Source organism: Strigops habroptila, chromosome 15 (assembly GCF_004027225.2).
Source record: "Strigops habroptila isolate Jane chromosome 15, bStrHab1.2.pri, whole genome shotgun sequence".
Taxonomy (NCBI): Eukaryota; Metazoa; Chordata; class Aves; order Psittaciformes; family Psittacidae; genus Strigops; species Strigops habroptila.
In genome coordinates this window covers 9,180,464-9,191,343 of record NC_044291.2, presented here as the reverse complement: position 1 = coordinate 9,191,343, position 10,880 = coordinate 9,180,464, and the positions used below count along the sequence as shown (strand labels likewise).

The 10,880-nt window shown below is 48.4% G+C and overlaps 1 protein-coding gene across 1 annotated transcript; it reads left to right on the top strand.

The window, feature by feature from the left end:
* The first annotated feature begins 3,955 nt into the window (after positions 1-3,955).
* Positions 3,956-7,614, top strand: ATP6V1G1 (ATPase H+ transporting V1 subunit G1). The gene is made up of 3 exons (XM_030507415.2): positions 3,956-4,222; positions 5,368-5,468; positions 6,854-7,614. Exons 1-3 carry the CDS (start codon positions 4,141-4,143, stop codon positions 7,025-7,027), a joined length of 357 nt encoding a protein of 118 aa, XP_030363275.1. The 5' UTR covers positions 3,956-4,140; the 3' UTR covers positions 7,028-7,614.
* The last annotated feature ends 3,266 nt before the right edge of the window (positions 7,615-10,880 follow it).

The following is a 10,880-nucleotide window of genomic DNA, read 5'->3' as shown; positions in this document are numbered from 1 at the left end:
ATTCTAGAAGATACAGACAGGTCCAGAGAGCCTGTATGCTGTGAAGATGTGGCTGAGTCCATGACAGCGTATCCCCTAATGCAGGGACCCCCAATGGCTTAATGTCATTGGACATCCCAGCAGTGTTCAGTCACTCGTCAAACAAGGGATTAAACTTTCCAGACACGTCCCTTGTAAAGGACACTTGACCCCTGTTTAAGAATGGACACTGGTAGATGTTGAGGAAATAGGAACGGAGATTTCTTTTGGCACACGAGGAATTAATAAGGTCTACTGAAATGTCATCACAACAGGAGAATACATAAACAGCCACCTTCCCTGACTCCTATGGAAAATCCTAGAATCCCAGAGCGGTTTGTGTGGGAAGGGACCTTAAAGCTCCTCCAGCTCCAACCCCCTGCCACGGGCAGGGACACCTTCCACTAGAGCAGGTTGCTCCAAGCCCCTGTGTCCAACCTGGCCTTGAACACTGCCAGGGATGGGGCAGCCACAGCTTCTCTGGGCACCCTGTGCCAGCGCCTCAGCACTGATTCATATGACAGTGAGACCTCTGATTGCCACTTTAGGTGGTGAGGCAAAGGTGTGATGGGTACCAGGGATGGGGCCCTACTGGAGAAGCTATTTTGCAGCAGCGCTGTGGCACAGCCCAGTGGCACAGCCATGACCTTGGTACCAAGCTCCAAAAGCAGCTGGTTAGTGCTGGAGAAACATGTTCATCAGCTGTGTTGGTCTGTGGGAGCCCAGCAGAAAAGGCTGCGGCGCAGCTCAGTGCAATGCAAATGTGGCTGTGGGAGGGCAGGAGTACCCTGCTCGGGGGTGAAGCTCAGGGAGCCTCCAAGCTATGAATTCTAATTAATAATTATTCATTCGTAGTCTTTCAATGATCATTTATCAATACCCAACATCTGCACCATCTCAGTGCCTCAAAGTGATTTGTGTTAATGAATTAAACCTCAGAAGAGAGAAACCAGTTCGGTTCCCAGGCGTTCCACATAAAACCTGCTTAAAAGAGTAGGCAATCGCACAGCATAACATTCTAAGTCAGAGAATAAAGATTATTAATGTACCCAACTGAGAGTGCAGAGGAATTTAGAGAGGAAAAATGTAATTACCTGATCTGAAAAGAAGCCAGACACAATGTTTAAAATCTCATTCTTACAAGATGTGTCTTGGAATCCTTAATGACTGCAGGATCAGAAGACATGGCAAATGTTCTGTGCTTGGAACCTGAAGAAAAAACAGACAATCTGTATTTTTCCTTCCTGATTCTAGAAACATCTGATGTTTCAGAGACCAGTGTATCACAAGCTTGGAGTTATGACCCAGTGTAGAATAAAAGCAGAGAGATGAAAGATATGACTCCAAAATGAAAATCAGTGTTCAGTGCTTGCAAGGAAATAAAAAAGCTTTTGTGGAGGGGGAAAGGAAGAAAATTAAGAAATCTGTTTATTTTAATTTTCATTAATGTGACCTGTGGAAGCAGCCAAAGACAAAGAAAATGTTTTATTTCCATCAAGCTCTGGAGGATGGTTGTTCCTTTCTGGAAAGAGCTGCATGTGAGCCCTGAGTCATAACCCTGGCTCAATGCTTCCTCCTTGGGCATTGGTTTGGTTTGGATCTGGACAGATTCTGGATATAGGGATGGTATTTCTGCTGCAGGGCACATTTGGGGATTGGAAACACTTGTTTTGTGACAAGTGAGAAGTGATTTGTCAAAATTTTAAAGGAATTGAAAAGCTGATCAAAAAGCCTTTAGAGTCACGTGTGCTTCATGTGACACAAGCCATGAAGTTTCAATTAGCTTTTGAGCAATCTGAAGCTAAAAGGCAACACAACCAAACAAAAGATTGCTTTAAATCATAGAACCCCAGCCTGGTTTGTGCTGGAAGGGACCTTAAAGCTCCTCCAGTTCCAACCCCCTGCCACGGGCAGGGACACCTTCCACTAGAGCAGGTTGCTCCAAGCCCCTGTGTCCAACCTGGCCTTGAACACTGCCAGGGATGGGGCAGCCACAGCTTCTCTGGGCACCCTGTGCCAGCGCCTCAGCACCCTCACAGGGAAGAGCTTCTGCCTCAGAGCTCATCTCAATCTCCCCTCTGGCAGGTTAAAGACATTCCCCTTGCCCTGTCCCTGCAGGCCCCTGTCCAAAGCCCCTCTCCAGGTTTCTTGTAGCCCCTTTAGGCACTGGAAAGCTGCTAAATACAAACTATTCACCTCATTTGTTAAGCATTACAATGAAATCACAAAAAACTAATTGAATTTTTTTATGGGTTTTTTTTTTTTCCCTAGTCAACCCAAAGGTGTACTTTGGGAGAGATTTTTGTCTGAAAACTTAAGAGTGATGATAGCCAGCATATTTCTAGGGGCAGAAAAGGGCAGCACCATCACCCAGAAGCAGTGAGTCTGAAAATCAGAATCACCCAGGAGGAAAATAACCCTCTCAGGGTTACTACAGGGGAGAGCTGGGCCTGTTCAGCCCCTTTGCTGCAAACTCTGCTTGACCCATTGCATCACCCTCAGAGAATCCAGTGTGGGGTTGTTTGCGGGTTCAGCTCAAGTGCTTTATTTAGTACCAGATGAAAACCAGCAGGAGCTGATGAGGATGGTGGGATGATGATGATGGTGAGTTTCTACATGGGAACAGGACCGAGGGGCATCATCTGAGGGCGCAGAAGTCAGTGGGAAAGTTGAGTGGTGTGGCTTTTGCAGAGGTCTGAGGTGAGGACAGGGGCTCCTCAGCTTTGGAGTCTGATGAGAAGATGCTCATATCTGGGTGTTACTGTTGTAAAGGAGCCTGGATCTGGCCCAACTGAGCCCCACTGGGTTTTTTTAGCTGTGGTGTGTTCTGAAACAGAAACATGCTTGAGCCTCATCCCCTCGGCTGAACATGCCCCCTTTGCGTCCATGCTTCAAACCTCAGATTTATGAGCTCTTCTCCCCATCTTTCCTTTTATCTTTCCTTCGCTGAAGCAAATCTAACACTTGATGGACAGGCCTGCTAAGCCCATTTAGTTAATCACTGGGCCTGGATGAAGGTCACCCTGACAAACACTCATAATTCCTATTCAGCACTATAAATACACATTTGAATCACTGTCTCCTGGCGCTTCCATCATGGGGGACAGAAGAGGTGTGACAGCAGCCCCCCATTCCTCCCTGCAGCCATGCGAGTCCCTGTCACAGCTCTGGTGCTTCGTCAGAGCGATATTTTTCAGCAGTGACTCTAATTTATACTCTTAAATCGGAGGAGCTGTGTTCTGGGCTTTAAATCATCCCTGGGATGTGACGGCCACGGGCTGGGCTGGAGTGGGCTCAGGGTGAAATAGGGGGTGTGTGTCTGCAGGTGGGTGCCTAGGGGCCCCTATAGAGGTAGTCCCGGACAATTACATCTTCCTCTGTGCTTGTGGGTGAGACCCCATATCCTGGGCAGTTGGGAGGAGATGCTGCTGCCCAGAGGGGACCAAAGCTTCCCATGGTGCCAGCAGTAGCATGTATTCTGTGTTTGCTGCAAGGCCAGTGATTGAAAACATGAAATAAATAAAAATAAATTAATAGAATCCCAGACTGGTTTGGGTTGGAAGGGACCTTAAAGCTCATCCAGTTCCAACCCCTGCCACGGGCAGGGACACCTTCCACTAGAGCAGGTTGCTCCAAGCCCCTGTGTCCAACCTGGCCTTGAACACTGCCAGGGATGGGGCAGCCACAGCTTCTCTGGGCACCCTGTGCCAGTGCCTCAGCACCCTCACAGGGAAGAGCTTCTGCCTCAGAGCTCATCTCCATCTCCCCTCTGGCAGGTTAAAGCCATTCCCCTTGCCCTGTCCCTACAGGTCCTTGTCCAAAGCCCCTCTCCAGGTTTCAGTCCCTTTCCCGATTTCCACATTCCACCCACTGCCTCCCCGCTTTAAGGGATGTTCCCTTCGTATTTTAATCCTCTTTTCCTGCGCAGGGGAGGGGCACAAACACCGCCCGGCTCCCCCGCACCTCTCCGCCGCCGTTAGACCCGAGTTCCGCCGGGGAACACGCCACCAACAGGGCGGCGGAGGCGGGGCTGGGCTTGGGCCGTGCGGCGGAGGCGGGGCCGGGCCTGACGCAGGGCTGTTTGCGGCGGGGAAGGCCGGGCCGGGTGGTGGAGGTGCTGTCATGGCGAGTCAGTCGCAGGGCATCCAGCAGTTGCTGCAGGCCGAGAAACGCGCCGCGGAGAAGGTGGCCGAGGCCCGCAAGCGTGAGTACGGCCCGGCCTAGGGCCGGAGCTGGTGGCGGCGGAGGGGGGCCCGGCCGGGCCTAGCCCAGCCTGGAGCGGCCGCCCCAGGCCTCTCGGGCCTGGAGCGGAGCGGGGAGGTCTCGGCGCGGCCCTGCCGGGGGACGGTGGGTGTTAGACCGCTGTAGGGCGGGGGTACGGCGGTGGAGCGGAGCGCGGCGCCGTGGCGAGTGCCGCGGGCTCGTCGGGAGCGGAGCGCGGGTCAGCGTCTCCCGGTGCTCATCCCCTGCGTGAGGCACGAATCCGGCAGCGGTGGGGAGCCTTCGTGCAGGTGACTGGGGCGGTCTGTGCGGGTCTCGGTGGCTCCTGGCCCCGGGGGGCCTCGCTAGCAGGAGACCCCCCATGGAAACCCGTTCTCCATGGCAGCGGGGCCTTCCTTCTGGTGTGCTTGTGCTTATCGGTGTCTTCCTTTCCTTTAACTGTTTTCTGTTTCTTCTTGATGAATACAGTGTATTTGTCTGTTGATAATTGAGATTTTATAGAGCTGAAAGAGCTTCTCCATGAGGATCCAAGTTAGCTTTTTCTGCTGGGTGAGAGAAGTTCAGGTTACAAAGATCCTCTCCTTTACAAATGTTTCCTGGTTCAAACATATATTCGTTTGTTTTAATGAAGCTGCCCTGTCTTGCAGCTCTGTCCCTGGTAGCTTAGGATTGTTGTAGCTTACTCTAGTGATAGCTTCGAAGGGGAGAATGGAGTGGAAAGTCCGAGAGGGGAAGTTGATGCAGTGGCCAGTTCTTCTGTGAGTTGCACATTTGGCCTGAGGCAAAGCTTAAGACTTAATATTCTCTTTGCTGCACTTTTTGGGATCCCTCAGAGAGGTTGCACGCTCACATGAGCAAGGCCAGACCTACAGTTGTCTAATGCATCCACTCTCCCGGAGAACCTCTCGCTGGCAGAAGCTTGTTGCATGGTGAGCTTGGAGATGGCTTGTTGGCACATGGGGGAACCTTGTGCTCCTGAGGTTGACTAATCTTGCTGATGCCTCCTGCAGAAGGAGCTGTTGGAATAGCAAATGCTCTCATGATTGTTGTTCATTGGGTAGTTGGAGAGGAGGAATACACTCAATACTTTCTCTTCTGTATTTCATTTGTCGTGTTCTTTGCAAACAGGAAAGAATCGAAGGCTGAAGCAGGCCAAAGAAGAAGCCCAGGCAGAGATTGAGCAGTACCGCCTGCAGAGGGAGAAAGAGTTCAAGGCCAAGGAAGCAGCGGTTTGTTTTCTAGCTCGTTCCCTGTTACCTACCCAGCCCCTTTACCCATGTGTTTGGGGTTACTTGCCCTGAGAGGAGCCCTCAGGGTGGAACATGTTGCTGGAGGAGTACTTCCCTAAACTGCCTTCCTCTGATGCACTGCCACGTGCCATGGAAAAACCAGTGGGAATGAATCAGAACACGGTGTATTGCATCTAACGGCCAGAACTATTGACTGGCAGGGAATTAGCTTAATAAGCTCATGTACTGTCTGGTGCCCTGATGGGTGGCAGCCTCCCAAAACCCCCTGTATGTAGCAGCGTCAAAAAAGACCAAGCTCATTCCCTCTGTGACAAGCTGTTTTCTACAACACTAATGTGTTGGAGCAGATGCAAGGCTTGTGTTCTGCTCACACAGTTCCCTGCTGTGTCCCAAGAGGTGTGTTTTCCTTCTGAGCAAGAGGAGGTATTCCTGGAAGGTGGGGAACTGATACCCTTTCCCAGCCGAGGTGGTTTTCACTGCCTATGTGCCCCTGTCAATTCTGAAGTCTTTGGAAAATGCCCTGACAGTGTCCCCTCTGTCCATGTTCTGGTAAGCACAGTCCCACCTCCTCTGTTCTCCTGCCTTCGTGCAGGAGGGCAAGATTAATCTTTTACAATCCCTTGTTAGCTGGGTTCACTAAGCACATGATACCAGGCAATTCCAGGCTAATAATGTGGACTTCACTGCTTGTCAGCTGGTTTGGTTTTATATATCCTTCTCGAGAGAGGGAAGCTCTTTGAATTGCAGTCCCAGGGTGCTCGTCTCAGCATTCTTCTGTGCCTTTTTTCCCCCCACTTATAAAGGGAATTTGCTTTTCTGCCCTTGCTTATGGATCAAGAAGGGCGTTGTAAGCTGTGAGAGTCTCTTTGCTGTGTGTATCACACGGCCTGCAGTCCTGTTAGGAAGGCAGAGCTTTTTATAAGGATTCTCTTGGGGTAGAAGCAGTGGGATAATGTGAAGACTGCACCTAAACTAAATCATGGGTGTCACTTTCCTCGAGCTTTCCAGTACAGTAGTGCCCAGGGGTTCCTGGTTCCAGTCACCAGTACAGCAGGAACTTTTAGTTCAGGTATTCTACAGAAGCTCATGCTCTAAACTGACAGATAATGAATAAAAGAGGACAAAAGGCATGGGCTGTGTATAAAACACAAACTTGGACAAGTTCAGTGGGAAATCTGTGCAGAGAATCCAACAGTACTTTTTTTGGTTGCTGGTTTTTCAGTGCAGTTCTTCCCTCAGCAAAAATTAATGGTTGATATGCGCCACTGAGGCGGTCAGAAGAACAAAATACAGTGCTAAGCATAATGTTCTCCTTGTTACGTTACTCACATGTGAGCTTTCTCTTTATCTTTGCTATTTTGTAGGCACTTGGATCTCATGGCAGCTGCACCACTGAAGTTGAGAAAGAGACCCAGGAGAAGATGAGTGTCATCCAGCAGAACTTCCAGAAGAACCGGGAGGTGGTCCTCTCCCAGCTCTTGTCTCTTGTGTGTGACATCAAACCTGAAATCCATGTGAATTACCGCATCAATGGGTAGTCGTGGGAGAAGGAATAAGCATACTGGGAATGGCTGGTAGTAACAGCTGAGCTTCAGGTGGAATGTACAGCTTTTAGCCATACCTTAACTGTTCTTCTTGTAAATGTGCTAAGTTATTTCAGTGTGGTGTTGGAGTTCTGTTAGTTTCTCTCTTGACACTGATTTAGAGCTTAATCAAACATTAAATGGCCACGTCTCAAATCTGTGCTAAGTTATTATATATATATTTGAGTTGGCACATTAAAGCTCCCTTTTTATCTGGGTAGCATTCAGTGAAAGGTTCTGTTCTGTAAAGCAGAAAGGGGAGAGAGATGCTGGCCAGGTTTAGATGGAGAGCCAGTGTCAGTAATCATTAGACCTGTGTAACTGTTTTCTTGTTGACCAAAATGCATTTCTCAGTGTGGTGTTAACCTTTGTACAGGGGTTAAACCTTGTTCAGAAGAATTCTCTGGCTGTGCAGTGCTGGCTGATAATTTTCAGGTGCTTGAATTTCTCTGTCTTTACTATCCTCTATATATTCTACTGTTAGCTTGAGTTACAAGTCTGGCACCATGACACTTGAAAGTAAAACCACTTACTTAACTCCAGAGTCTCTAGTCAGTCTTGTTCCTGCTAACTTGTCTTGAGAGTCTCTGTGTTTCGTGGGAGTGTGGACTCTGCAGAATGACTCTCAAATATTGACAAAAGAAAGAGTAAGAGACACAGCAAATGTCTTTTGGTCGCAGCAGGTAAGTTAAAAACCTATTACAGAGTCTCCTCTTCTTGGCTTCAGTCTGATGCTTTACCTGCCAGCTCATTCTGACAACCTTCAGGAACAAATGTTCTTGTGTCCATTAGGGGAAATAAAATGCTGCCAGTTCACTGGGATGGTTTGATAGCCAGGCGCTGTGCAGTAATTATCCTTCCATTGATCAAACACCAGTCACTGCTTGTTATACCAAGGTCATACCATACCCTGCAGCATCCTGCTATACAGCAGAAGTTTCATTTTTCAGCAGTTTCATCCTCTCCCTCTCACCTGCAGAATATTAAATGTAGGTTTGCTTTTTTTAAGTCCAATGTAAGGCTTTTTGCAGGAAAGAGACTTCAGTGGGCACCTGATCAGACCCAAGTTGTGCAGTTCAGGATCTATGCAAGAAACCTTCCTGATGCTGCTCCTCAGATAGGACATTCTGTGTGTCCACAGGCTGGCAGTGTAGTACAAAAAAGCCCCCAGATCTCCAGAGTTTAGTTGTGCTGGGGAGGGAGGAGAGCAGGATGGGTGTAAGTCATACCACAGGAACCAATGTCTGCCTGCAGTCACACAGGGTGGTGAAAGAGCAAACTGCTATGGTGTCTCCTGTTGTAATTTGTTAGTCTAATGTAGTCCTGGAAGGATGACTTTAGGAATTCAAACTATTAAATGGGTTGTAAAATCGAAGCAAAAGCCTCCTGCAAAGTCAAACATTCCAGACTGGGGGGAAAAAGCCAGGTCAGTACAAAGAGAACAGGATCAAAGCCGTTTTAATATCAGCCTAATCTAATGGCAAAAGGTGATGTGGCCTCATGAAGGGTTGCAGCCCTGCTAAATCTAGCCTGTCCTTTGAAGAAGAAACATTGATTCCTGTTGAGAGCAGGTGCTCAGGCTCCAGCATGATACTCCTCAAAAGGTCCTCCTGGCTCCAGGCTGTAATTAGCAGTTTCATCCTGTTTGAAGACTAATATAACTGCCCAGAAAGAGCCCAGTGCGTGCCCCACTTTCTCATACTGGTTCCTAAGTTTCCATTTAATGAGGTCTTTCTGTCCTTAAAGGAAAAAACCCTTCCCTGATTATTTCTTCTTGCCAAAGGTGGTGTGAATGAAGATGCTCCCTTTAGAAGATGCACAAGTTTCAGTGTGTTGCAAGATTATCAGTTCTCTGTAATACTTCTCTGAAACTGAACTGTTGAGAGCTAGCTGAACTATTTCAGTTACTGCTCTCCAGGAAGGCTTGCTTTGCAGTGTAGATGTTTTATTTTAAGTTAAGATTCTTTCGTGTTACACTGTGATGCTCTGGGAAAGGGAGACCTCTTACCTTTGTGCATAAGCCAGACTAGGCCAGAAACACATGCTGCAGGGAATAGTCTTCTACTGACAGAGGTATGGAATTGGACATGGGGCTTTTTGCCTCTGAAATCTGATTTTCTAGACTTTCTGCAGTAAGAGTAAAACCTTGAGTAAGCCCCAAGTACAAATCTGTCTCTGAATTGTCCTGCTACTTCTCTGCCTCCATAATCCCCTGTAGATGTGGCCCCATGTACACAAGCCATAGCTTGCTCTGTACCTCTGAAAGGGCCAGAAGCTGCTTTGGGCCCATGTACTGCTGTCTGGTTCCCTGAATTTGAGCTCTCATCCCTGGAAAGAGCAGCTGACTGCCAGGATGCTCAGAGTCCTGGGGCTGTACGGAGGTAAGAAGCACTCAGAACTTCTGTCTTGTCTTGTTTGTACCATGTCTAGTGAGTGGCTGCTAATGTTGATTTCTCCTGGTTAAAACTGCTTGCGAATAAGCACTTTCCTGGGATCAGTGTGGGCAGATTGGGATTTACACAGTGTAGTTCAGCTCCAGTCATGTCCATGTTCATCAGCAGCAGTTTGGACTTGATTTCTGTGGAGTATCTTCAGACATCATCTGTACATTTATAGAGTTGATACTTCTCACTTTTAAAATACCCCATGGCAGGTGTGTCATCTGTATAAGCATCAGATGGGCAAATAGCTTACTGACACCAGAACACGAGTGTCATCCAGATGGTTTAACAGGCAGCATGAGGTACAATTAGGACACACTTTTGTGCTGCTTGGAGCCACAGTTCAATTTCTAAGGCTCATCTCTGCTGACAGGGCTTGATCCTCACTCACCTCTGGGCTGAAGGTCAGCATCTCCTCACTGTTGTCTGTTGAATGAAGGAGGTGAAGAGCAGTTAAAGGAGCTCAAGATCCCTTTGGGAAGGCAGGGTGAGGGGAAATCAAGGCCCCTGATCCCCATTAGATCCACCACCTCTGCTCTGCCTGATGATGCTTGATAAGTTTTGGTCAGTTCAGAGCCAGTATGGGTTTGATCCCCTGAGCGTTTGTTGTAGTTTAATGCAAAAACATGAGAGAAAGGGCTGGTGATGAACAGGAGGGATGAAATGTGAGTGCAGTGATGGCAGTGAAGTCCCTCCCCAGTCACTCACAGCTTGGGTGCTCCTGTGTGGAGCAAGGCAGTGCTGCTGCTGGAAGATTTATTCCATGTGGAATGGCAAGGGAGCATGCTTCCTTCTGCCTTTGATTCATGGCACTTCCTATGTCATAAGAACAATCATTCATCAATTATTTTTATAGAAGCATTTTGTGTGATGTTTGACTTGGTTTTGTTTCTTTCAGAGACAGTAATTTTCCACTCTAAAGATACTCCCGTGCCCTTTTCCCTTCCTCCTTTCTAGGGTCCAGAGAAATAAAGGTGGGGAATCACTCACAACCCCAGATGTGGAGTCCAGGAGTTTGGGAAAGCTTTCCTTAATTGGAGAGCAATTGTGACTGCAAGGCTTCATCAGGAACTCCCCTGGCACCTCCGTTTGGACAGTGTCAGGACCACAAGAGGGGACCCTACGTTTACTCGGGGCTGTGCTGCTGCTGAAGGTCAAGGAGCCGTTCCTTGTTCTGCCTTGTGGTGACAGGCTGCTAGGCCATACATAAACGAGAAATTGAAGGTATTCCAGTGTGTAAGTCCAAATTGGGCAACCTTAAATTCCTCATTCTCCTGCCTTTGAGGTCCCTACACAATTCCTTATGATCTTTGTTGGAGATGCTCTCTTGGCCATTCTGGTGTACCATCGTGCAGTCCCACCTGTAG

Bases quoted from the DNA above. Each gene is read 5' to 3' on its own strand.
- ATP6V1G1 (XM_030507415.2), top strand. From the start codon at position 4,141: ATGGCGAGTCAGTCGCAGGGCATCCAGCAGTTGCTGCAGGCCGAGAAA. The intron at 4,223-5,367 runs GTGAGTACGGCC...CTTTGCAAACAG, and splicing joins GGTGGCCGAGGCCCGCAAGC to GAAAGAATCGAAGGCTGAAG. The intron at 5,469-6,853 runs GTTTGTTTTCTA...GCTATTTTGTAG, and splicing joins TCAAGGCCAAGGAAGCAGCG to GCACTTGGATCTCATGGCAG.